Raw genomic sequence first — 27,012 nt, forward strand, 5'->3', positions numbered from 1 at the left:
TCTCAATGATTTCCCCGATCTTATCACTTTTAAAAGGAAATTCCATCATTTTGTTGAGGTGTCTAGTAAATGGAAGGTGCAATGTTTTGACTATAACCAACAAAACTACAGCCATTGAGTTTCCAAAATTATGTAGATTTTGGGATCATTTTTTAGTTTTTCCTCTGGTTCTCTCTGCTATTATACTCTCGATATTGCTTGCTCAGTCTAATCTGAGTGCTCGGACTACTTACGAGTAGCTTACGATGTAACATGTTGAGAGGTGTCACTCTTTAGGAGACTTCCTCTAGAATAAGTGTTAAAATCATCACCTGAATTTCAAGTTTCTCACATTGAGAACAAAAATGAAGAAGGTTTTTCACACAAACAGCTTCACACTTATAGTCATGGATGTGACATATATGTTTAGTGTGTAATGACTACTTGTATTATATAACTGGCATATTGGTGATATTGAACCAATCCTCAAGTTCTCGAGAACTAATGTAGGGCAGATTCCACTAAAGTGAATGATACATTGCAGTTATCTTTCCAAATATGGGATTAAAGATACAAGCTCTAGGTATTCATACTAACAAAGCAAATGACAACAATATGGGAGATCTAGGTCCCTTTGCGACTGCAAGGTCCTCACCTATACTGGGCAAATGGTAAATTTTGTCACATTAATTGGTGTTGTATTGTATCGGAACATCATTTTACAGGTTTGCCAAAAATTTTATGTTGACGTAAATTTCTTATACTGTATAAACCAATAAGTTTTTTTTTGTTTTATTTTTTTCCCCATGACTTCTCCACTTCTCCAAGTTGGGTTATTTGGTCCATCAGGATCACGATCTGATATAATTCAGCTATTAAGGAATCGGGGATCCAGTGCTTACACTCATATTTTAATTCTTGAAGTCCCTCTTCTTACTCCATACTTTATTTTGGTTCCTTATACTTTTCCCCGACAACCGCTGTCTAGATCTGTTCTCGTGAACAATTCCATAAATTTTGTTTCCAACCCTTATCATGGTTATTGACCTCCTACCTCACCTGTAACTAGATCACACCTTGGCTATGAAAAACCAAAAGTAGTCAAATGAGATAACTAAATGTACTCTTTTTAAAAGATTATCACATGCCACCTACGATATAAAATGCCAATAAAAAGGGACCCATCTCCCTTCTAGGACCTTAAGCTTTTATTCATGAGTACTGTCATAAGGTCCTGGAAGGTAGATTGGTTATGGGCAGTTAGAGAGCACATGACCTTCCATCTCCAGGCATTTTATGGATAGTAATGGCAGTTCATGAAGTCAAAGACACTTCTGAACCAGGAATCTTCACTTTACATATCAAGAAAGTGTTACAGAACATTTAATATATGAATATTAGTGAATTACCTAATATCCTGCCTCCGAGACTTAACTTAAAATTGGAACTATATTGACAAAACCCTTTAAGTATTGAGACCAAACTAAGCTCTGGAGACTAAAAAGCAGTACAGGTCCTCTTCTACTGCCCAGAACTGTTGTATAATCACCATGTAGCAGTGAAATGAGGCATTGAAGCAATATACAAGAGAGCATTGCACTATGGGATCACAGCAGCCTCATGGATCAATGTTGAAGGGCTCCAATGGTTCCCCAAAAATGCATTTTAATCAGTTATTTTGTTCTGATCCTTCAGCTCGCCCGATTGATCTAGTATAAGTACCTTATTTGGAATCTGCACCATTTTTGTTTGCTCTTTTACTATTGTGGTCTACATGACTGAGCTTCATGACTAAACTAGTGTTTCTGCATAGACTATAAAGCTTAAGTACATTTTATAACTGACATCCATTGTAATTAACTGATATGGCCAACAAACATATAACCCAAGACAGCAATAATGGGTAAGAGAGTATAAAATAACAGACAGAGATAACTTGGCATTGAGAAGGTCAAACTGGGCATTATCCAAGTCCTCATGCCAGAGTAAAACAAAAATGTCTTCTCTTTTTTAAGATTTAGCTTATCAGAGACACTGTCTACATAAGATGAAGATTTTGAACAGGGATCTCCCCATTCATGTAAAATTTAAGTAAATGTTGTATGAAGATGCACTTTAGGGGAGTAGATACTTTCATGGTTGATAAGTAGACATCTTTTCTCTCCCAATTGACTTTGTAAAAAATGAGACACTCTAACATCCATATGTGTAATGAGTAAATCTTTAATTATCTATTGATTACCCACATTGCAAATTTGGAACCCGATGAAACAATCCTATCAGCTCTGTATTGGTCAACTGTCAAACTATACAATACAGTACATTGAGCACAGAATCCCAGGAGAGCCCACAGCTGCCCAACCTTATTGGCTTCCCGACAACCAGAATTAATTTGTAGTTGTTAAACAGAAAAGCTGAGTGTGTGGACTTTTCAGATGCTTCTAATAAAGTGCAGAATGCCAAATGATATAGGCCTAAAAGGTCATCTAGCACAAGACTTTCCCAAAAGAAGAAGGGATGCAATAAAATTTCGTCCAAAGCCCTGTAATTGGTCACCTCCTATCTCTGATGCTATGGGGAAGCTAATTTTCAACTGAGGTGGACACTCCCAAAGACAAGGTCATGTATCAAGTTTTCTCTAAGGCTTGGGCTATGATCGCCCAACCAGTATGCAAAAGTATTCCCTGATAGGTAGGCTCAAGTTCTGAGCAATGGACACCAATGTCCAAAGAAGCTTAAATCTGTAAATAATTTTGAGTGCATTAAGTGCTGCTAAGAACAAATCCTTTCGGCACATTTTACATAAACCTTCTATGAGCCTAATAGACAACTCATAGGTTTGAAGGTCTTGAGATGGCAACTTGGTTAGAGGAGCGATCACCAACATAAGCTTGATTTATCACCTTGTTTAAACCTGTTCCTTTACTAAATATGGCTGTATAAATTACATTTGGCACCAAATCTGAGTCAACATATTGGATTTGGTAGAGTACAACATATGGCTATCTATATTAGACTTGGCAGTACAAATGGAAAAGCATATACTTGGTACGAGAACTTGGTAGAGAACATACCACTAAGAATATTAGACTTGGCACAAGATATGGTTTTTAGAGATCAGGCTTGGCAGCAGACGAATGTTCTCCAAATTAGTTCTGGCGCCTTATATATAGATGTTTTGCATTTTATATTGGACACTTAACTGTAACATTCTTCATGTCAAATGTATCACCCAATATTACACTTGGCACTTCCAGTGACTCTGCATATTAGTTAAGACATTAGACTCATCTTAATTTTAAGACCAGAGAAGGTTCAACATATTTTCAGCTCTTCTTGCCATTTGGCGTTCTCCTGCGAGAGACATTGAACTGGTTGAGTGATAACTTGTTGAGTATGGACTAGTGCAGCATGGATCGGTAGAGCTTAGACTTAGTTAGTATGGACTAGTTGAGTTTAAATTGGTTGGGTTTGGACAGGTTGAGAGGAGATCATGCTCCCCAGGATGTTTATACATCCACTTTATAGAAGAATGGAGATTGTCTGCACCTATTCTATTTTTGGATCACTCGCAAGTTTGGAAGAATTTGGGTTACCTTGATCTAAAGGTCAGTGGTGGTCACAAAGTTTTAGTACCTGTGATTAAACCAAGATTATTGATCAAGAATTCTGCCTGATGGTTGTAGCCATCATAACTAGAGATGAGCGAGCACTAAAATGCTCGGGTACTCGTTATTCGAGACGAACTTTTCCCGATGCTCGAGTGCTCGTTTCGAGTAACGAGCCCCATTGAAGTCAATGGGAGACTCGAGCATTTTTCAAGGGGACCAAGGCTCTGCACAGGGAAGCTTGGCCAAACTCCTGGGAACCTCAGAAAAGGATGGAAACACCACGGAAATGGACAGGAAACAGCAGGGGCAGCATGCATGGATGCCTCTGAGGCTGCTTAATCGCACCATTATGCCAAAATTATGGGCAACAGCATGGCCATGACAGAGTGACCGAATGAGGCTAGATAGCATCTAAAACATCCAATAATTGACCCTGACACTATAGGGGATGGCATGCAGAGGCGGCGGCAGCGGCAGCAGCGGCAGGCTAGAGAGTGTCATGGCAACATACCCTAAATGGACTCAGGCTTCAAACCAATGGGAACCAAAGGAACCAAAGGAGGTGAGCAAGAAGCGCTCAAATAATATCGGTACATGACAAAAGTTTACCAGTATATTTTGTGGATTACACAGCAGGGTGGCGACAAAGTTAACATGGAAGCCATGAAAACAATCCAAAATTCTGCCTGACACAGCTCGTTTGATAAGGGGACCATGTATGGAGGCAGTGAACTAGTAGTAGATTAAAGGTGCTGCAGTTAAAACTATGTTAGTTGGACCTTGGCATGGAGCTGGCGCTCCGCTGCCAGGCAAGCTTTCGCCAATCCAAGCCCCTGTCTCTAGGCTACTCCCCAAACAGCACTTCTAAGAACCTTTTGTATAAGATCAAGTGTAGTAGCGTTCTTATAAGTTTGGGATATGGCGGGTGAGGGGAATGTAAACAGATGCGCAAGAAGCGCTGAAATAATATCCGTAAATGATAAAAGTTTGCCAGTATATTTTGTGGATTACACAGCAGGGTGGCGACAAAGTTAACAAGTTTGATGTGGAATGCCCTGTAATAGCTCTTGGGCGGTGTGCCTTTTATCGCCTAGGCTCAGCAGTTTGAGCACCGCCTGCTGTCGCTTAGCGACGGCACTGCTGCTGTGCCTAGAGCTACCGACTGATGGCGCCATGCCCACGGATGGTAATTCGGAGGAGGAGGAGGAGGTGGAGGAGGGGTGGGAGGAGGAAGAGGTATAGTAGGCCTTTTTTAGACCTGGACCGAGGTAGGCCCCGCAATCCTCTGCGTCGGCAGTATATGACCAGCCCCAGGGTCAGACTCGGTCCCAGCCTGCACCAAGTTAAGTGTAGTAGCGTTCTTATAAGTTTGGGATATGGCGGGTGAAGGGAATGTAAACAGATGCGCAAGAAGCGCATGATGCGCATGGAGCTGGCGCTCCGCTGCCAGGCGAGCTTTCGCCAATCCAAGCCCCTGTCTCTAGGCTACTCCCCAAACAGCACTTCTAAGAACCTTTTGTATAAGATCAAGTGTAGTAGCGTTCTTATAAGTTTGGGATATGGCGGTGAGGGGAATGTAAACAGATGCGCAAGAAGCGCATGATGCGCATGGAGCTGGCGCTCCGCTGCCAGGCGAGCTTTCGCCAATCCAAGCCCCTGTCTCTAGGCTACTCCCCAAACAGCACTCCTAAGAACCTTTTGTATAAGATCAAGTGTAGTAGCGTTCTTATAAGTTTGGGATATGGCGGGTGAGGGGAATGTAAACAGATGAGCAAGAAGCGCATGATGCGCATGGAGCTGGCGCTCCGCTGCCAGGCGAGCTTTCGCCAATCCAAGCCCCTGTCTCTAGGCCACTCCCCAAACAGCACTTCTAAGAACCTTTTGTATAAGATCAAGTGTAGTAGCGTTCTTATAAGTTTGGGATATGGCGGGTGAGGGGAATGTAAACAGATGCGCAAGAAGCGCATGATGCGCATGGAGCTGGCGCTCCGCTGCCAGGCGAGCTTTCGCCAATCCAAGCCCCTGTCTCTAGGCTACTCCCCAAACAGCACTTCTAAGAACCTTTTGTATAAGATCAAGTGTAGTAGCGTTCTTATAAGTTTAGGATATGGCGGGTGAGGGGAATGTAAACAGATGCGCAAGAAGCGCTGAAATAATATCCGTAAATGGTAAAAGTTTGCCAGTGTATTTTGTGGATAACACAGCAGGGTGGCGACAAGGTTAACAACTTTGATGTGGAATCCATGAAAACAACCCAAATTTCGGCCTGACACACCTCGTTTGATAAAGGGACGATGTATGGAGGCAGCTATATAAACGACTTTTGGAGGTAGCAATGGAGACAACGTGTGGAGGCTGCTATGGAGACAATTCAATTTGGATAGTGCCTGTATGTGGCAGTCCAAAAAAGTTTTCAAACCAGAGGAGCAGGTAGGTGGCCCTCCAGAAAAATGGAATAGATTGAGTGCCTGTATGTGGCAGTCCAAAAAAGTTTTCAAACCAGAGGAGCAGGTAGGTGGCCCTCCAGAAAAATGGAATAGATTGAGTGCCTGTATGTGGCAGTCCAAAAAAGTTTTCAAACCAGAGGAGCAGGTAGGTGGTCCTCCAGAAAAATTGAATAGATTGAGTGCCTGTATGTGGCACTCCCAAAAATTGTTGAAAACAGAGGACCGGGTCGGTGGCCCTCCAGAAAAATTACATGCATAAAGTACTATAGCTAGAGCCAGTGGGCCCTGTCAAAAAATAGCCAGTTTCCTCTGCTTTACTGTACAAAGAGGAGGAGAAGGAGGAAAATGAGGAGGAGGAGGAGTGGATAAATTATTCAGGTTGAGCTTCCTTCACCTGATGGAGATTGGAAATTATGAGAAATCCAGGCTTTATTCATTTTGATAAGCGTCAGCCTGTCAGCGCTGTCAGTCGACAGGCGTGTACGCTTATCGGTGATGATGCCACCAGCTGCACTGAAAACCCGCTCGGACAAGACGCTAGCGGCAGGGCAGGCAAGAACCTCCAAGGCGTACAGCGCCAGTTCGTGCCACATGTCCAGCTTTGAAACCCAGTAGTTGTAGGGAGCTGTGTGATCATTTAGGACGATGGTATGGTCAGCTACGTACTCCCTCACCATCTTTCTGTAAAGATCAGCCCTACTCTGCCGAGACTGGGGACAGGTGACAGTGTCTTGCTGGGGTGACATAAAGCTGGCAAAAGCCTTGTAAAGCGTACCCTTGCCAGTGCTGGACAAGCTGCCTGCTCGCCTACTCTCCCTCGCTACTTGTCCCGCAGAACTACGCACTCTGCCGCTAGCGCTGTCAGAAGGGAAATACTGTTTCAGCTTGTGCACCAGGGCCTGCTGGTATTCATGCATTCTCACACTCCTTTCCTCTCCAGGGATGAGAGTGGAAAGATTTTGCTTGTACCGTGGGTCCAGGAGAGTGAACACCCAGTAATCGGTGCTGGAATAAATTCTTTGAACGCGAGGGTCACGGGATAGGCAGCCTAGCATGAAATCTGCCATATGCGCCAGAGTCCCAACTCTCAAGAATTCACTCCCCTCACTGGCCTGACTGTCCATCTCCTCCTCCTCCAACTCCTCCAACTCCTCTTCTTCTGCCCATACACGCTGAACAGTGAAGGTCTGAGCAATGGTCCCCTCTTGTGTCTCGCCAACATTCTCCTCCTCTTCCTCCTCATCCTCCTCCACCTCCTCCGATATGCGCTGAGAAACAGACCTAAGGGTGCTTTGGCTATCAACAAGGGAATCTTCTTCCCCCGTCTCTTGTGAGGAGCGCAAAGCTTCCGACTTCATGCTGACCAGAGAGTTTTTCAACAGGCCAAGCAGCGGGATGGTGAGGCTGATGATGGCGGCATCGCCACTGACCATCTGTGTTGACTCCTCAAAGTTACTCAGCACCTGACAGATATCAGACATCCACGTCCACTCCTCATTGTAGACTTGAGGAAGCTGACTGACCTGACTACCAGTTCTGGTGGAAGTTGACATCTGGCAGTCTACAATCGCTCGGCGCTGCTGGTAAACTCTGGATAACATGGTCAGTGTTGAATTCCACCTCGTGGGCACGTCGCACAACAGTCGGTGAGCGGGCAGTTGGAGGCGGCGCTGCGCTGCCCTGAGAGTGGCAGCATCTGTGCTGGACTTCCTGAAATGCGCACAGATGCGGCGCACCTTCGTGAGCAAATCAGACAGATTGGGGTATGTCTTGAGGAAACGCTGAACTATCAGATTTAACACATGGGCCAGGCATGGCACATGTGTCAGTCTGCCGAGTTGCAGAGCCGCCACCAGGTTACGGCCGTTGTCACACACAACCATGCCTGGCTTCAGGTTCAGCGGTGCCAGCCACAGATCAGTCTGCGCCGTGATGCCCTGTAATAGTTCTTGGGCGGTGTGCCTTTTATCGCCTAGGCTCAGCAGTTTCAGCACCGCCTGCTGTCGCTTAGCGACGGCACTGCTGCTGTGCCTAGAGCTAGCGACTGATGGCGCCATGCCCACGGATGGTCGTTCGGAGGAGGAGGTGGAGGAGGGGTGGGAGGAGGAGGAGGCATAGTAGGCCTGAAACACCTGGACCGAGGTAGGCCCCGCAATCCTCGGCGTCGGCAGTATATGACCAGCCGCAGGGTCAGACTCGGTCCCAGCCTCCACCAAGTTAACCCAATGTGCCGTCAGCGATATATAGTGGCCCTGCCCGGCAGCACTCGTCCACGTGTCCGTGGTCAGGTGGACCTTGTCAGAAACGGCGTTGGTCAGGGCACGGATTATGTTGTCTGACACGTGCTGGTGCAGGGCTGGGACGGCACATCGGGAAAAGTAGTGGTGGCTGGGGACCGAATACCGAGGGGCGGCCGCCGCCATGAGGCTGCGAAAGGCCTCGGTCTCTACTAGCCTATAGGGCAGCATCTCCAGGCTTAGCAATCTTGAGATGTGCACATTAAGGGCTTGGGCGTGCGGGTGGGTTGCACTATATTTGCGTTTCCGCTCCAGCGTCTGGGGTATGGAGAGCTGAACGCTGGTGGATGCTGTGGAGGATCGTGGAGGCGACGATGGGGTTTTTGTGGCAGGGTCCTGGGCAGGGGGCTGACTATCAGCTGACACAGGGGAAGGAGCAGTGGTGTGCACGGCCGGAGGTGAACGCGCTTGTTGCCACTGAGTGGGGTGTTTAGCATTCATATGCCTGCGCATACTGGTGGTAGTTAAGCTATTAGTGGTGGAACCCCTGCTGATCCTGGTTTGGCAAATTTGGCACACCACAGTCCGTCGGTCATCCGGTGTTTCCTTAAAGAACCTCCAGACTTCTGAAAATCTAGCCCTCGCCGCAGGAGCCCTCGCCACGGGAGCTTCACTAGTTGACACATTTGGCGCTGATGCACCAGCTCTGGCCCTGCCTCTCCGTCTGGCCCCACCACTGCCTCTTCCAACCTGTTCTGGTCGAGGACTCTCCTCCGTCTCAGAAGCACTGTGTTCACCCGGCCTCTCAACCCAGCTTGGGTCTGTCACCTCATCATCCTCCGATCCCTCAGTCTGCTCCCCCCTCGGACTTCCTGCCCTGACAACAACTTCCCCACTGTCTGACAACCGTGTCTCATCATCGTCGGACACCTCTTTACACACTTCTTCCACTACGTCAAGAAGGTCATCATCACCCACAGACTGCGACTGGTGGAAAACCTGGGCATCGGAAAATTGCTCAGCAGCAGCAGGACAAGTGGTTTGTGACTGTGGGAAGGGTCCAGAAAACAGTTCCTCAGAGTATGCCGGTTCAAATGGCAAATTTTGCTGGGAGGGGGTAGACTGGGGGGGAGGAGGCTGAGGTGCAGGAGCTGGAGGAGTGCCGATTTCGGTGACATGGGTGGACTGCGTGGAAGACTGACTGGTGGACAAATTGCTCGAAGCATTGTCGGCAATCCACGACATCACCTGTTCGCACTGTTCTGGCCTCAACAGTGCTCTACCACGAGTCCCAGTAACTTCAGACATGAACCTAGGGAGTGTAGCTCTGCGGCGTTCCCCTGCTCCTTCATCATCAGCAGGTGGTGTCTCACCCCGCCCAGGACCACGGCCTCTGACCCCTGCAGTAGTTGGACGCCCACGTCCCCGCCCTCGTCCTCTACCCCTAGCCCTCGGGTTAAACATTTTGAAAATGAGAGTTATAACTTTAATTTTTTTTTTTACGTTTTTTTGTTTTTGTTTTTTTTTATTTGTGTGTTTTTTAGTTTTTAAAACCAAACGATGCTATCCTATTGCTATGGCTATTTTCTAGCCAAGTATAAAAGCACACTGCTATGCCAGATGAGATGACGCTGAGTTATGAAAAAAATAAACGTAAAATAAAAAAGGAAATGGCAGACTGTGCCTAATTGAAATCCAACCCCGGGCCCTAATAAATTTTCCCACTTCGGTCTTTGCGATGGATATGTGCGTCACTAAGCGCAAAACACAGTGGTCGCAAGTCTCACTCCAAATTGCTCACAATTTGCTAGTAGATGCACTGCAACAACTACAGCCACCAGCAGATCAACCAGAAATCAAATATATGTAACGCTATTGTAGACGTAAGTAAGCCTTTTGGATTCTCCTATGGCTATTTTCTAGCCAAGTATGAAAGCACACTACTATGCCAGATGAGATGACGCTGAGTTATGAAAAAAATAAACGTAAAATAAAAAAGGAAATGGCAGACTGTGCCTAATTGAAATACAACCCCGGGCCCTAATAAATTTTCCCACTTCGGTCTTTGCGATGGATATGTGCGTCACTAAGCGCAAAACACAGTGGTCGCAAGTCTCACTCCAAATTGCTCACAATTTGCTAGTAGATGCACTGCAACAACTACAGCCACCAGCAGATCAACCAGAAATCAAATATATGTAACGCTATTGTAGACGTAAGTAAGCCTTTTGGATTCTCCTATGGCTATTTTCTAGCCAAGTATGAAAGCACACTACTATGCCAGATGAGATGACGCTGAGTTATGAAAAAAATAAACGTAAAATAAAAAAGGAAATGGCAGACTGTGCCTAATTGAAATCCAACCCCGGGCCCTAATAAATTTTCCCACTTCGGTCTTTGCGATGGATATGTGCGTCACTAAGCGCAAAACACAGTGGTCGCAAGTCTCACTCCAAATTGCTCACAATTTGCTAGTAGATGCACTGCAACAACTACAGCCACCAGCAGATCAACCAGAAATCAAATATATGTAACGCTATTGTAGACGTAAGTAAGCCTTTTGGATTCTCCTATGGCTATTTTCTAGCCAAGTATGAAAGCACACTACTATGCCAGATGAGATGACGCTGAGTTATGAAAAAAATAAACGTAAAATAAAAAAGGAAATGGCAGACTGTGCCTAATTGAAATACAACCCCGGGCCCTAATAAATTTTCCCACTTCGGTCTTTGCGATGGATATGTGCGTCACTAAGCGCAAAACACAGTGGTCGCAAGTCTCACTCCAAATTGCTCACAATTTGCTAGTAGATGCACTGCAACAACTACAGCCACCAGCAGATCAACCAGAAATCAAATATATGTAACGCTATTGTAGACGTAAGTAAGCCATTTGGATTCTCCTATGGCTATTTTCTAGCCAAGTATGAAAGCACACTACTATGCCAGATGAGATGACGCTGAGTTATGAAAAAAATAAACGTAAAATAAAAAAGGAAATGGCAGACTGTGCCTAATTGAAATACAACCCCGGGCCCTAATAAATTTTCCCACTTCGGTCTTTGCGATGGATATGTGCGTCACTAAGCGCAAAACACAGTGGTCGCAAGTCTCACTCCAAATTGCTCACAATTTGCTAGTAGATGCACTGCAACAACTACAGCCACCAGCAGATCAACCAGAAATCAAATATATGTAACGCTATTGTAGACGTAAGTAAGCCTTTTGGATTCTCCTATGGCTATTTTCTAGCCAAGTATGAAAGCACACTACTATGCCAGATGAGATGACGCTGAGTTATGAAAAAAATAAACGTAAAATAAAAAAGGAAATGGCAGACTGTGCCTAATTGAAATCCAACCCCGGGCCCTAATAAATTTTCCCACTTCGGTCTTTGCGATGGATATGTGCGTCACTAAGCGCAAAACACAGTGGTCGCAAGTCTCACTCCAAATTGCTCACAATTTGCTAGTAGATGCACTGCAACAACTACAGCCACCAGCAGATCAACCAGAAATCAAATATATGTAACGCTATTGTAGACGTAAGTAAGCCTTTTGGATTCTCCTATGGCTATTTTCTAGCCAAGTATGAAAGCACACTACTATGCCAGATGAGATGACGCTGAGTTATGAAAAAAATAAACGTAAAATAAAAAAGGAAATGGCAGACTGTGCCTAATTGAAATACAACCCCGGGCCCTAATAAATTTTCCCACTTCGGTCTTTGCGATGGATATGTGCGTCACTAAGCGCAAAACACAGTGGTCGCAAGTCTCACTCCAAATTGCTCACAATTTGCTAGTAGATGCACTGCAACAACTACAGCCACCAGCAGATCAACCAGAAATCAAATATATATAACGCTATTGTAGACGTAAGTAAGCCTTTTGGATTCTCCTATGGCTATTTTCTAGCCAAGTATTACAGCACACTGCTATGCCAGATGAGATGACGCTGAGTTATGAAAAAATAAATGTAAAATAAAAAGAAACTGCCAGACTGTGCCTAATTGAAATCAAACCCCTAATAAATTTTCCCACTTTGGTGTTTGAGGTGGATATGTGTGTCACTAAGAGCTAAACACAACGGTAGCAAGTCCCCCTGCTAATTCCTCACAATATGGTACTAGCTGCACTACTAGTGCCAGCAAGCCCAGCCACAAGCAAATAAAAAAAAAAGGATAACGTTATTGTAGCCCTAAGAAGGGCTGTTGGGTTCTTGTAGAATCACTCCTGCCTAACAGTAAGCTAATAGAACACCCTAACGCTTTCCCTGACCAGCAGCAGCTCTCTCCCTAGCGGCATCCAGACAGAGAATGATCCGAGCAGCGCGGGCAGCGGCTAGTCTATCCCAGGGTCACCTGATCTGGCCAGCCAACCACTGCTATCGACGTGTGAGGGTACCACGTCATGCTGGGTGGAGTGCAGAGTCTCCTGGCTTGTGATTGGCTCTGTTTCTGGCCGCCAAAAAGCAAAACGGCGGGAGCTGCCATTTTCTCGAGCAGGCGAAATACTCGTCCGAGCAACGAGCAGTTTCGAGTACGCTAATGCTCGAACGAGCATCAAGCTCGGACGAGTATGTTCGCTCATCTCTAATCATAACAAGTTCTTGAAACTTACATGACAAGTTATGCAATCTGCACATGAAGGTATCAATCCATTGAATCATAACCTGTATTTTACTCCAAAATTTCCATACATTCCTAATTTTGCAGGTTTCAGAACATAATTTACCCAGAATTCATTCCTGAATACATATCTGCACATAGCTGTCTCTAGCAATTTGCATTTGTGAAGTTTTATTCTTACACAATGCACTCAAGGTCAAGGCCCACAAGCCATCATCAGCTTGTTATCTAGGATGGTTACAGGTCCGTAGTGATATACTTCTAAATCTTGGGAAATTCAGCAAAATGTAGAAAAAAACAACTTTGGACATTTGTATTCAAATGACCAGGAAGGAGTCTTAGTGGCAGAAAAGATTCACATTCTTGGCAAGTAATGTGGCATCGTACGTAGCAGATGTATGTACTATGGTACCATCTAATGTTCCTCCTTGAAGTACTATATTACCTATCAGACCTATTTTCCATCCAGACTCTATACATATGATTCTGCCAACTTCATTGCCAGAGTATGAAGTATGCCTGGTGACAAAATTGGGCAGCACAGTGGCTGAGTGGGTAGCACTTCTGCCTTGCAGCACTGGGGTCCGGGGTTCGGATCCCACCCAGGTCAACATCTGCAAAGAGTTTGTATGTTCTCTCCGTGTTTGCGTGGGTTTTCTCCGGGTCCTCCCGATTCCTCCCACACTCCAAACTTACTGTTAGATTTTGTCCCTGGGGACAGGGACCAATTTGACATGCTTTGTGCAGCGCTGCGTAATCTGTCTGTGCTATATAAATAAAGACTTATTATTATTGTTTGTTTTTTGGCAAAAAGAACTCACGAATAGCTCTGGAGTATAACGTAGAGCATTTCAGATCTGCACCAGATAAGTGATACATAATTATTAAGATATTTTTTTTATATTAACTGCAAATATATGTCTTTTTCTAGGAAAACATCTATGTTTTCTCAATCTCTAAAAAAATAGCCTGATACAGATGTTTTTTGTGGTGATATTCTCTCTGTCATCACAGCGGGTATCCAGATGCTTTTCAACCTTCACATTGCAGAGGTTGAAAGCCGCGGTGAAAATTAGCAGCATAACCTGACATGCTGTGGGTTGTAGACTCGCCGCGCAGGCCAATTTGTACTGTGGGTTTTTGGCCCAGCATGTGGATGAGGTTTAGTTAAATCCTATCCACTTGTCTCATACTGCACAATGCAGCAGGCAAGTCATTGGTGAGATTCCTTGCAACTATGGAAGGGCTGGTGCCCAAGGCACTGATTCTGGACATGCTCCCATTAAGGGCCTGTTTACACTTGTCAATTCTCATAATTTGCTTGTTGTTTTGAAATTTCTTATAAAATTTGTTAAGAGATAAAGAGTGGAATTCATCAAGAGGTTGCACAATAACCTGTGCCAAGAATTGGCATCCCCACTACAGCATAGCCTGCTCCCTGCCCCTGCACGCTCTCTTGGCATGGAGGAAGCGTGGCGGGGGAAAGTCTCAATATGTGTCCATGCGCTAGAAATTGTGACTTTTTCATGGCCTGTGGGACATAATAAGTTCCCCCCCCTCAAGTTTAATACTAAATAATGACATACTCCCCCCACCTCAGTATAATTAACACTTGTGCTCACATTCCTCTACAGTATGAACCCCCTATGCCTCCTCTCCCATACATAATGACACCCTTGTGCCCTCTTATAGTCCATTAACCTTTCTGTCCACACTACCATAGACTACCATTCCTTTACGTTCCCACAACTGAAGACTTTTTGGGACACTTTTCCTTTGGTCTATGATACCTTTAATTTGTGGCAGTAATCTGGCCAAATCTAAATTAAAAATATCTAAATGGAAGAAAGAATTAGTGCTCCTGAGGACACCCCTCCTTAACTGGAATAAATACAACCCTTGTGGGGCATGTAGGATTGAGTTAGCTCCATGTTCTCCATTTGCACAAAATATTTTTGCAAATGGCTCTCTGTTTACTGACTCCCCCACTTTCATAAAAAAGATGCTTCATGAGCGGAATAAGTCAAGGCCATCCACATCTGCCCAATTTACAATCACACCAGAAAAATGGTGCAGACATGTGCAAAGATCTATCCTAGCCCACTTATGATGTAAATCAAGGCAAGGCCGGTCAAGACTGAAGGTCTAATTTTTGGTGGGTTCTGCACCAGAGTAAGGGGGGGGGGGTATCAAGACCAAAGTGAAGTGAAGAACAATGGTCTAGACACTTGCCTCCCCTATGTTTCATGTACACCTGGCTTAAGGAACAGACACACATTTTAGATTTACCAACTAAAAATCTTACATGTACTAACAAGAAGATAGATGGCAGAAACACTGATTCAGTATTTAGATCTTTCTGTAGGGGTAAATCTGGTAAATCTGTCCCTTCCATAATACAAAGCTGGAAAGCTAAATAGAAGCCAATCTGGGTCAATTTTTGCCACCCCTTGGCATGTGACAGGGGTATCAAATACCCTATTAACCTCAACTTGATGTGAAATTTTAGTAGAATCAATGAGGATTTTTGAGCCCCAAAAGATCTGTAAGTCAACAATGAAGATTATTCCATTGATTATTACCTAAACAGGGAGTGCCCGGGTACAAGATAGGGTCTTCAGGTTTGTGCTTAAATTGAATTTGTATGTAAGTTGGAACAGGTTTATTTTATAATTGTAACTGCAGACAACTTTTTTTTTTGTCCCAGTGACAATTAGAATTTTAAATTTTTTTACAAGGATTATCAATAAAACTTCATTACAGCCACCTTACAGCTGATCATTGCAGTCTGGGACTATAGTAACATCCAGGGAGCTTCATCAGAGGTCACAGTGGGCAGAAAGGTCCATCTGTAACTAGATTCCATCTGTAAGTCGGGTGTCCTTAAGTTGGGGACCGCCTGTATTATCGGTGTAATGTAAAATCTGACAAAATTCATATATAGATAGATATATAGATCAGAAAATTCATTACTTATAAAACCAGACCAGAGTATAGACATCCTATAACCACATGCTGCAATCCGCTCCTCTTCATCATTATACTGCTTAGCAGTCTCAGTAATGTCATTATATTAACAGACAGACTCCTCGTAGACAGATGAAAACTATGTAAATTAGCCATGTGTGCAATCCAAATGGACACCTCCATGGAGAAACTATACTGTAAATGACCTAAACGACAAAATCAACCCACAAGTATTAAATCTGTATGGAAACGGCATGTTACTATTAGCATGGACTGTTATACTGAGCCTTGTAGTCCCACAGCAGCTGGGGAGCCATGGCATGACACAACGTTGCATAGGAAATGATGTGACATCGATGTAACCCAATACCAGACCAATGTGTGGATTTTGTGACGGATGCGTATCTAGTACACTCAGAATCAATTTGGCCTCTCATAAAGTAGACAGCAATAATCACATGGATATAGTCTCGGGCTTTGGTCACAGCCTCCTGTGATGATTGGCTGACGTCTATGCTCTATGTGACTGCAGCAGCTTGGAATTCTCTGCACACGTCTTCTCCATCTCACTGTCGTCTGTGCCCCATCCTTCTCCAAATGCATAAAAGGCAACATTAACTTCATCTAAACAGTTCACACAACCCAAGCCTCCGACCCATTGCATGGCATTAGACATAACTACCAATTGTTGCCAAAAAAGATAAAGTGCCATCCATGCCTATTGTTATTAAAAAAAAAAAAATAAATCCTATTGGCACCATAAACACAACACTGAAATAATTAGAGAATGATCTGGGCTCGGATTTGCTTATTATTAACTTAAATGTTCCTCTAATACCCCTCGGTGGGATAACTTTCTATGGAGAGCTAGTAAAAGACTGCAATGAATCCCATCCACACAGTCAGCTCCCAGCAAATGCTTCCATTAGAGAAGATAAATGTATATTTCTAGTCTCGTCCAATGCACTTATCGCTAGCGAGGCTATGCAGATCCGTCGAGCGAGACGTCTTATCTTTAAAGTGGACCTCAATCCTAGGCTTCCACCATTTATTAAATGATTCAACATTGCGGTATCCCTGCAACTAATTAGTATGATCAACACAGTGCAAGACAGGAACAAAGCAGACAAGCATCGTGGGTGCAGTCCTGCAACGTACAACTGGCTGATGTTACTCCATCAATCCTCAACTCCAGCCCCTAGCCGGCTGTCAATCCATTCACAGATAACAAAGCCATGCAAAGTAATTCATAGTCTAGACCTTCCGACCCACAGGGGGTTAAAGAGTGAAAGTCGCCCGGTCAAGCTCGATTCATTCACCGCCTATTAACTTTTACGCAGGGAATCAAATGCAAATTGAAATATCGCTTCCAGCGCCTTTAACACTCAGTTCACTGAACAATTATTGGATTATTTTGCAGGTTTTTTTTCCGTTGTTTACGTACTCACCATTAGCACGGCAAAGTTACCCAAGTGAGTGCACTGGAGGGTGGTAATATTGGCAGTCGAGGTAATTATGTGGCAACCTTCTCCGCACCAGCCCCCATGTCCATCAAGAAGGTCAAAATCCCAAAAGGCAGCAATAGGGTTTACACCAATTGTAAAGTGTCTCAGGGCTATGGTCAACGGATGACTGAGGTTTCCGAAATTGTATCCATCTGCGAAAAAGCAATCACAAATAAGACGGCGTTTATGGAAGCTGAAGAGTTAAGACTTTGTCCATTGGAAAAGTTTTACGTTAATTAATTACACTATTAATTGCCAACTTTGTGCTCACCCCTAGTTGTTAACCAGAGACTCTACGTCTTATGTAACCATTCGGGAATCCTACCCTGGTCCTGGAAACGTAGCATAGCCCCGGCTGTCTGCAGTATAATCCAGCACTCGTACACCTCTCCGAACTGCATGAATGGGCATTAATATGCAAGAAGCAAGGTACTACCATTCACATCTACTGCAATAACTTTCCTCATTAACGCAGTACAATCATCAAGCAAGTTCTAACCTCTCAACTTGCCCAGATCCCTGCAAAATCTACCACTACGTACTTGGACTCGTTGACCCCTCTTCCCCCCCCCCTTCTTTCTTGTCTGCAAATCCACCCACCAGGAAAGAGAGAATAAAAAATGAACAACTTACCTATTTTAGAAAGCACAGCAGGTGTAGCAACCGCCCGATGCTTCCCCTCATCTGCAAGATAGGATGTGTTCCCAGTGATCGGAAAGAGTTTTCCATTCCGAAAGACAATGAGCTGGAGCTTGCAACTGGAGTTATCAACAGATTGCAACGGAGGAGACTGTGCAAAGGCAGACTGTGGCAAATGAATGGAAGCGATGGCTACAGTGTTCTGTACATCAGAGGGAAGAGAGAGAGAGAGCAGGAGGGGGGAAAAAAGAAAAAATTGAAAATGCAAGTCACAACAGGGCTGCTTTCATTAGATTCTAAACTACAGCACTAAGAATATGTGATCGCTTCCTATTTTTCTCCTGCAGAATGGAAGCAACCATACAAGCGGGAGCTGTAACCATGGAAATAAGACTGGTAGAGTGCATATTAACAGGGAAAGCATTTCCATCGCATGTCTACGTCTGTATGGTCAAGCTCCCTGCTGCAGAGGTGAGAATGGTTCTTACCATGCCTGCTAGAGGGTCCATCAACACTGCAGATCTGATTTAAAGAGACAACCTCTACCAGGTTTTCTCCTTCGCTTAATACACAATCAGACAACTTAGATTAAAGCCCTAGCTACAAAAGCAAAGCTTTAAAGGGATGCAGGAATCAAAAAGCGGATACTGCGGCGCCAAGACAGACTCATGATATGCAACATTGCTCCTTGTGAGATAACACGCTCATGCATTACAGTCTTCACGATGGAATGATTTAATAACAAGATCTTGCCCCGAGACAGTGACAAAGTGCAAGCGGCTGAAAGCTAGAAACACTTAGACGCAGCTTGATCCTTGGATACTTTGTATTTGCCGGATTTAGCTGGAAGGGAAGAGCTTCCAGGGATGTACAATAAAGGAAAGGGGGGGGGGGGGTAGCAAACTTTCTGGGCGCTAAGGAGTTAATCCCATGTTATTCCCTCTTATAAACCATAGAGGAAGCTAGAACGTCACTAGAGGTAGACCTTTAAAAACCATTCAGAGCACAGAATTAAAAAAAAAACACTCTTGAATAAGGGAATTATTGGAAAACATTGGGAAAAGCAGCTTGGAACCTCCCTGTTCGGAGCACTTGGCTCATTTTTATTATCCTCTGTGTTCTGCTATTATGTATAATTACCAAGTTTACAGATTCCATTTCAAGGAGATTTCCCTTAGGTGCCAGTGTAGACATTTACATGCATACATGATTATATTACGTGGCTGCTTTCTCTTTTTGTTTTTACGCTTTTCTGCATTCTGTTATTCCGGCGTATTGTGTCTACGGTCGGTTTTGTAGGTCTGATAAATTATATCAGTGACTTGTTACAGTTATGGCTATATGGCGAACACCGGACTTAGTGCTGCCGCGGATATATTCTCGTACGCAGCTTGGTTGATTTTTGATTTTTCTTTTAAATCTTGTTACTTTTGCAAAATATTTGATGTTGTTGTAGTGAAAAAGACACTACTCTACCAGAGAATTCTGATGATGAAGCCATACCTAATAGTCTCACGAGCCTTAGTAGTAAGGGACTACTGGTTAACAATCCCTACTCTGAGTAGGTGCTCAGAACAGAAGTAGGATGACAGACAGGCAGTTAAATATCCAGACACAAGAAAATCGGGGCACAGGCTCAGGTATAGATTCAGGGTTCAGTCTAGATTCAGGCTCAGGTATGGGTTCAGGAGTTTCAGATCAGACAGGATGCAGGCTCAGGGTTCCAGGTTTGGGTTTTGAGTTCAAGATCAAGCAGGATAGAGGGTTCCAGATCTGATTGCGATTCAGGGTCCCAGATTAGGCAGGATACAGGGTCAACTAAAGGTTCAGGATAAGGTTGGGGCCCAAGGTTCTACATCAGGCAGATCAAGGCTATGGTACAGGTATGGGGTCCCGATCAGGCAGGATCACGACTGAGGTCCGCAAAACAGACAAAAGTACTACAAATCACAGTTTGAAGTATAACCAGCCCTGAATGAACTGAGAATTGGATCAATCAACCCCCACCGGAAAATCCGCAGCTAAGCAGCAAGATGAAACAACCCAGTTTTCCACAAAACACGCAGCATATCTCTATTCTGGATGCAATTTCCTTTATAGCCCTGTGACCAAGGTGGCGCTGTACAGAGATAAACAGTGAAGGAAACACATTACTAATGCACTGCCTGCATTATAACAATCATTGGAGGCCGTACAGCACAGATCACAAAGCAAAAAATGACTTGTCATCACTTTAGAAGATAAGAATAAGGCTTTAATCTACAATGAAGTCATACACATAGAGGATTAATTGCATAGAAATACAATAAATCCTCTGTCTGAGGCTCTGCTTTTCTGATGGAAATGATCCCCTTTGCATCACCTGTTGATTCCAAAGACTTTTCTCACTAATCTAAATTACACTTATTCCCTATTCGATTTTTTGGGTTACATATCTGATCACTGGAGATCCAACTGCTGGGATATTTAGTGATCAAGAACGCCAAATAAAACAGTGGCCCGTATGTTTGGCCACTGCTACATTGTATTCTGTGGGACTCAGAGAACCAGGAAGTTCCACACAAGTCAATAGAAACTTTCCACCGCTGCTCTATATATATGTGGCGCGAAGGGGGGCCTCTAGGATCCCTGATCTCCTCACCACTCGAGGGCCTTGCGGTCACATGTCAGACCTTCACACATGGGTTACTGATCAGATTATGGGCTAGATGTATCACTTTTCTGCACATAAGTGTAGTAGTTGCGCCTTAATTCTGGCGCACTGTTTTGCCAGAATTATCACAAGTTACAAGCAAATGAATAAGTTGAATTCCTGCCTGTAATTAATCACTTTACTTTAACACAGTTTAGGTGCAATTTTGGCGCAGTTTAGGTGCAATGTTAGATTTGGGCACTTACATGTGATCCTGCTACAAGCTCCTCTCTGCTTCTCCCACATTCCAGAATGAAGTTAACACCCTCACAGCAGCACCCAGGTGTGTGACACCCTGCACCCAGTTACCACCTCAGCAGGGGCTTCTCCTGGAGGGGATCCCCCAGTGCTGGTCTACTGGTGCACCCCTGTAATTCTGCACAGTATCCCCCTCAGACACCAGTGGGGTCATCCTGCTACAGCCTGCTACATCCTGGACACTTTTCTGTAGTATCTGCAAAACCCTGGAAACGTCTCTCCTGCTCTGAGCTGAGGCTTCTGCAGATTGTTTAGTAAATAGAAGGTCATGACCTGTAAATAGAGTCTGCAGTGTGTGTACTAGTGTCTGTAGTGTCTGTACTAGTGTCTGTAGTGTCTGTATTATCTGTACTAGTCTCCGCAGTGTATGTACTAGTGTCTGTAGAGTCTGTACTAGTGTCTGTATTATCTGTACTAGTGTCTGTAGTGTCTGTATTATCTGTACTAGTGTCTGCAGTGTCTGTACTAGTGTCTGTAGTGTCTGTATTATCTGTACTAGTGTCTGCAGTGTCTGTATTATCTGTACTAGTGTCTGTAGTGTCTGTACTAGTGTCTGTAGTGTCTGTAGAGAGTGTACTAGTGTCTGTAGTATCTGTATTATCTGTACTAGTGTCTGCATTATCTGTACTAGTGTCTGTAGTGTCTGTATTATCTGTACTAGTGTCTGCAGTGTCTGCATTAGTGTCTGTATTATCTGTACTAGTGTCTGTAGTGTCTGTATTATCTGTACTAGTGTCTGCAGTATCTGCATTAGTGTCTGTATTATCTGTGCTAGTGTCTGTAGTGTCTGTATTATGTGTACTAGTGTCTGCATTATCTGTACTAGTGTCTGTAGTGTCTGTATTATCTGTACTAACATCTGTATTATCTGTACTAGTATCTGTATTATCTGTACTAGTGTCTGTAGTGTCTATATTTATCTTTCAGCATGGTTATCATTCTTTTTTCTTTATTTGTATCCAATATTTATCAATCTGTCTATCAATCTATCTATCTCATATCTATCTATATATCTCTATATCTCGTATCTATCTATTTATCTATCTATTGGGTCTTTATTGCTTTTTTTTTATAAATCAACAATAAACTTTTTAAAGTGTATTTTGGAGATGCAGATCACACAGCAAACACGGCACTTGCAGGATGGTCTAACAGGACCCTATAAGGGTCTTTATTGCTTTTAACAATGGAATAATGCTAGAGGTGAAAACAAAACATATTGGGGCACATTTACTAAGGGTCCGAATCACGTTTTTCCGCCGGGTTTCCCGAATTTTTCCGTTTTGCACCGAATTGCCCCGGGATTTTGGCGCATAGGTGCCGGCCTTCACGCGACAGAAATTGGGGGCATGGCCGTCGGAAAACCCGACGGATTCGGAAAAGCCGCGGAATTTAAAGAAAAATTTGTGTCGCAAAAATAGCACTCACATACACCGAAACTTAGGAGGAGAACTCCGGCAGACTTAAGCACAGCAGCGACACCTAGTGAACATTGGGCACACAACCTTAGTGAATCCCGGCAGAACCCGAATCAGCGCCGGAGAACACACCACTGGATCGCGACTGGACCGGGTAAGTAAATCTGCCCCAGTGGGGCTCATTTACTAAGAGTCGCGCGCTGCACTTTTGTTGGACTTTGCACATTTTTCATGGATAAAAGAGTTTGCACAGGTATTTAATAAGTGCGTGCACTGGGAATGTGTCGCACACGACCCTTTTGTGGCGCAGTAGCGGTGGCTTCCATGCAACACAAATTAGAGGGTGTGCAGCTGAAGGGTCCAACTGATTTGGACCGAGTGCCATATTTAACTTGAAAATTGTGTTGCACACCCTATGTTAAAGTTGCCCCACAAAAAAAATGGTGAAGTCTGTCGGACCTGAGCGAGGAAGTGACACATTCATGATTTTAGGCGCACAATCTTAGTGAATCGCCGCACGCAGCATTATAAACGTACAATGCACTTTTAGTGAACTCTCCGACTTTGTAAGTAAATGTGCTCCATTTTCCCGCTGCCATCAGGCTGTTCAACAAACAAGGCCCAAACAGAAGTAACCTGCGCCCCCCATCTAACCAGTCCCTGCAGGTCCCATCCACAGACTAAACATCAAACTGCCGATCATTGCTCGTCTCTTTTTTGTCTTTTTATCCCCCTTTTCTTTTTGTTCATTTATCCCTAATATTATTGTTGTCATAGTTTGTACTTCACTCTCTGTACTCTCTCTGCTGCTGTAACGCTGTGAATTTCCCCACTGTGGGACTAATAAAGGATTATCTTATCCATTGTTAGTCAGTGGTTGAGGATCAGCACCATGGACAGTAGTCTGGGTATGGTACAGATCACTGATCTCCCTGCTTTCTGAAGTAACCAACAAAACATCTTCTCATGTATAATATACAGATGATATATATAGATCACAGATTCTTACACCAGATTCATCACTACATAGGATACCAGGATAGCGGCATCATGTGGAGGGATCCTGCCCCAGCAAGCAGTGGGGGTGAAGAAATTCCAAGAAATCATCAAATGCCAGCTTGGTGGTCTGACTTACTGACTTACTAAAATCACAAGAATTAACTACAGAACTTCATAATACATAAATCATCTGCTGCAGTCCTATTTATCTGCAGATTATTCTTCCAAGACTTTTCCAGGTTGCCCAAAATAATATTTTCAGTACACACATACAAAATCCACTTGGTGGTGCAGCAATGTGCACATTTCAGGTTACTTGCAGGCTTCATTACACAAAATGTAATGCATGTAATGCAGATTTCACTGCATTGATGCATAAATGACACATACAAAAAACAAAGGAGATGTGCTGTGGCCAAGAGAGGGTCATGTATTAAGACAGGAATTAGAATTATTTCACCTATTATGCTGTAGCCTGGTTCAGGCCTGAATGGAAAATTCTTTGCCATGTAGGACCTGATATAGAATTGTACGACGGTGCACCCAGCTGCCGGATTTATCAGGAGGCCAGAGACACTCCTTATATCTAGTGAATCGAGGGGATGGATTACATCATGCGCTGCCACACTTTACCATATGAGTATGATAAATTCTCCCACATAGATGTTGTAGAGGATAGATAGAGGTAGCTGATAGATAGATAGATAGATAGATAGATAGATAGATAGATAGATAGAGATAGCTGCTGTAGAACAGAAAAGAAAGGCAGGTAGGAAGATTGATAAATACATAGGTTGGTAGGTAGGTAGATTTATAGATAAGTAGGTAGATAAATATATAAAAAGGTAGGTAGATGGGTAGTGTCAGGATCTGTGTGTAATGTAGCAGGGGAGACGACAGACAACGTGCTGAATATAACAATAAACTTTACTGAACTAAAGTGAATACAGAAAATGTCCATGTAATGCAGATAATAATGCAGATGGATTTCCTTTAGCCTCACTGCAGGAATGTGGGTCTTTCTTCAGCCGCACGCCTGCGGGACGGGAGACTCCCTCTCCGTCCACGCTGTCCTAAGACCTCACCTGCAGACAGTCCTTTTCTGGTGCTCACCACCAGAGTTCTGGGCACAGTACTTTTTCTCCTTAGTACTAAGTAGGGGCTTATATCTTAGCCAGGAGCACACAGGCACAGCACCACTTCTGCCTCTTATCAGCTCCTCTGACCTCTCACCCTCAATCACTTCCTTTTCCTGCTCCTTGCAGAATCTCCTCTTCTGTACCCTGGTGCCATCTACTGGACAAAGATCCACACTGCAGCCCCTTGTTACACTTCTTCCCCAGGGTTTAAAGGTTGCCGTCCCGACAACCTGAGTTTGCACAACATAATCCTCAAATCGTGTTGGCATCCTGCCAAAGTTGGAGCGTTGAGAGTGTCGTAGTGGGGTAGCTTCCACCACTGTAGTACTCTCTCTGTCTTCTCCCATCTCTGCGAGGGGCACATTCGTCCTGGGTTCCAGTGGTGGTTGACCAGCCATTGGGGGAAGCCACCACTCCTCATCAATAATCGCAGTAGCTGGAGGCTGCGGGACGCTTTCGTTGGTAACAGGGGGTCTAGTAACAAAGGCACATGGCCTCAATAAATTCCGATGCACCATCCTTGTGGGTCCCTGCTTCCCTTCTTGTCTCACCTCGAATACTGGCATGTGTGGGTTTGGCTGCCGAACAACTTCATATGCTTGTGGTTCCCACCGCCAACACAGCTTTCCTCTCCTCTGGGCAGCTTTGTTTCTCACCATCACACGGTCTCCAATCTGCAAGGGTAGTTCTCTCAGCTTTCGATTCACTACCAGATCACGGGGGCCCAAACGGTGGGCAACCAGGTTATACACGTCCTGTATTCTTTTACGATGATCCCCCATCCATGTCTGAGGAGTCCATTCTTCCACTTCATGTTCATTTGGGACCATCATGAGGCTGAAGGGACATCGACCATTTCTCCCAAACATTAGCAAGAAAGGCGAATATCCTGTAGTAGAGTGCACTGTATTATTGTAGACCCACACTAGCTCAGCCACAAAGTCAGGCCACCTTTCCCTCTTTTCCTCTTCTAGGGTTCGCAGCATTTGCAGCAAAGTTCTATTCATGCGCTCACAAGCACCATTACCTTGTGGGTGATAAGGGGTGGTCCGTGTCTTTCTAATCTGGTAAAGTCGGCACAGCTCTTCAATGACTTGTCCTTCAAAGCAGGCTCCTTGATCAGAGTGCAGTTGGTTGGGACATCCATACACCAGAATAAAGTTCTTCCATAAGGCCAAGGCGGCGGTTTCCGCCGTTTGATCACGTGTAGGGACAGCAACTGCAAACTTGGTAAAGTGATCAACGATGACCAACAAGTATTTGAACCCTCGCACAGATTCTGCCACGGTGAGGTAGTCCATCATAACTAGCTGTAATGGATAACAAGTTTGGATGTTTCTTACTGGTGCCTGTTGCTCTGATGCTCGAGCAAGTCCACAATTCCGGCATCTGTTACAAATATCCTCAGTTAGTCTCCTCAAGCTGGGGTGGAAATAATACCTTTGTAGCCACTCAAAAGTTTTGGAAGAACCAAAGTGTCCTTTTTTTTCATGCATCCACAGTACTATTCCCTCCACCTCCTTTGAAGGCACCACCACTTGCCAGGTCGGGCCTATCTCTGAGGGGAGCTGCACTTGCCTGTAGAGTACCCCAGCACGAACTTTCAGCCTCTCTCTCTGCTGCCAGAGCCTCTTCCCATCTGGTGAGAGGGCATCTCGCTCACCTGGTGTAGGACCATGTCCCATCTGTAGCCAATCTCGCACTTTTCGTATCTGGAGATCACTTTGCTGCCTATTCCTCCAATCTTCTTCAGACCCTCCAGTCCAAACTTCAGCTTCGATATCCTGAACTGCAACAGACCTATGAGGCAGCATGGGTTGACTGAAGTCAGGAGTCTCATCTCCTTCACGGTCTTCATCTGTGGTACCAGTGGGTCTCTCCACAGGGTTACGGGATAACGCATCTGCATTAGCATTTTCCCGTCCCGGACGGTACTGTGTTTTAAAGTTAAACTTACTGAGCCGGGCCATCCACCGCTGCTCCAACGCCCCCAACTTGGCATTCTCCAGATGAACTAAAGGGTTATTGTCGGTCATCAATGTGAACTGTGCCCCTGTCAAGATATCAGAAAACTTCTCTGTAATGGCCCAAACAACAGCCAGCAATTCTAGCTTGAATGAACTGTAGTTATCAGGGTTCTTTTCCCCATCTCTTAAAGTCCGGCTGGCGTATGCTATAACTCTCTCTTGGCCTCCTTGCACCTGGGTCAGCACAGCCCCCAAACCTTTCAAGCTCCCATCAGTCTGTAGCACAAAGGGCAAATTATAATCCGCATAAGCCAGAATCGGAGCACTGGTTAAGAGTCTCTTTAGTTCCAAAAAAGCCTGTTCTGCATCATCATTCCAGGAGAGCACTCTTCGCTTGGCCTCCTCTGGGGTGGCTCCCTGAAGAAGGGCATACAAAGGGGCTGCAATCTTAGCAAAGTCTTTAAGGAAACGCCTATAATAGCCCACTAACCCCAAGAAGGACCGCAGTTCATTCACTGTACGGGGG

General features: G+C 44.5%; 1 protein-coding gene across 6 annotated transcripts in view; it reads right to left on the bottom strand.

Annotated features, from left to right (window-relative positions):
- ADGRA1 (adhesion G protein-coupled receptor A1) overlaps nucleotides 1–27,012 on the bottom strand; it is a 453,444-nt gene that overhangs the window by 151,315 nt on the left and 275,117 nt on the right. For 3 of the 6 annotated variants that reach the window (XM_072131164.1, XM_072131165.1, XM_072131167.1), the window contains 2 exons: nucleotides 18,008–18,215; nucleotides 17,318–17,526 (listed from right to left, as the gene is read on the bottom strand). In XM_072131164.1, the coding sequence (XP_071987265.1) occupies nucleotides 17,318–17,526; nucleotides 18,008–18,215 (417 nt within the window). Of the gene's footprint in view, nucleotides 1–17,317; nucleotides 17,527–17,645; nucleotides 17,899–18,007; nucleotides 18,216–18,501; nucleotides 18,647–27,012 lie in introns of those variants that run through there. The other 3 variants (XM_072131166.1, XM_072131169.1, XM_072131168.1) reach the window with 3 other exon arrangements.

This window comes from Engystomops pustulosus, chromosome 11 (genome assembly GCF_040894005.1).
Source record: "Engystomops pustulosus chromosome 11, aEngPut4.maternal, whole genome shotgun sequence".
Taxonomy (NCBI): domain Eukaryota; kingdom Metazoa; phylum Chordata; class Amphibia; order Anura; family Leptodactylidae; genus Engystomops; species Engystomops pustulosus.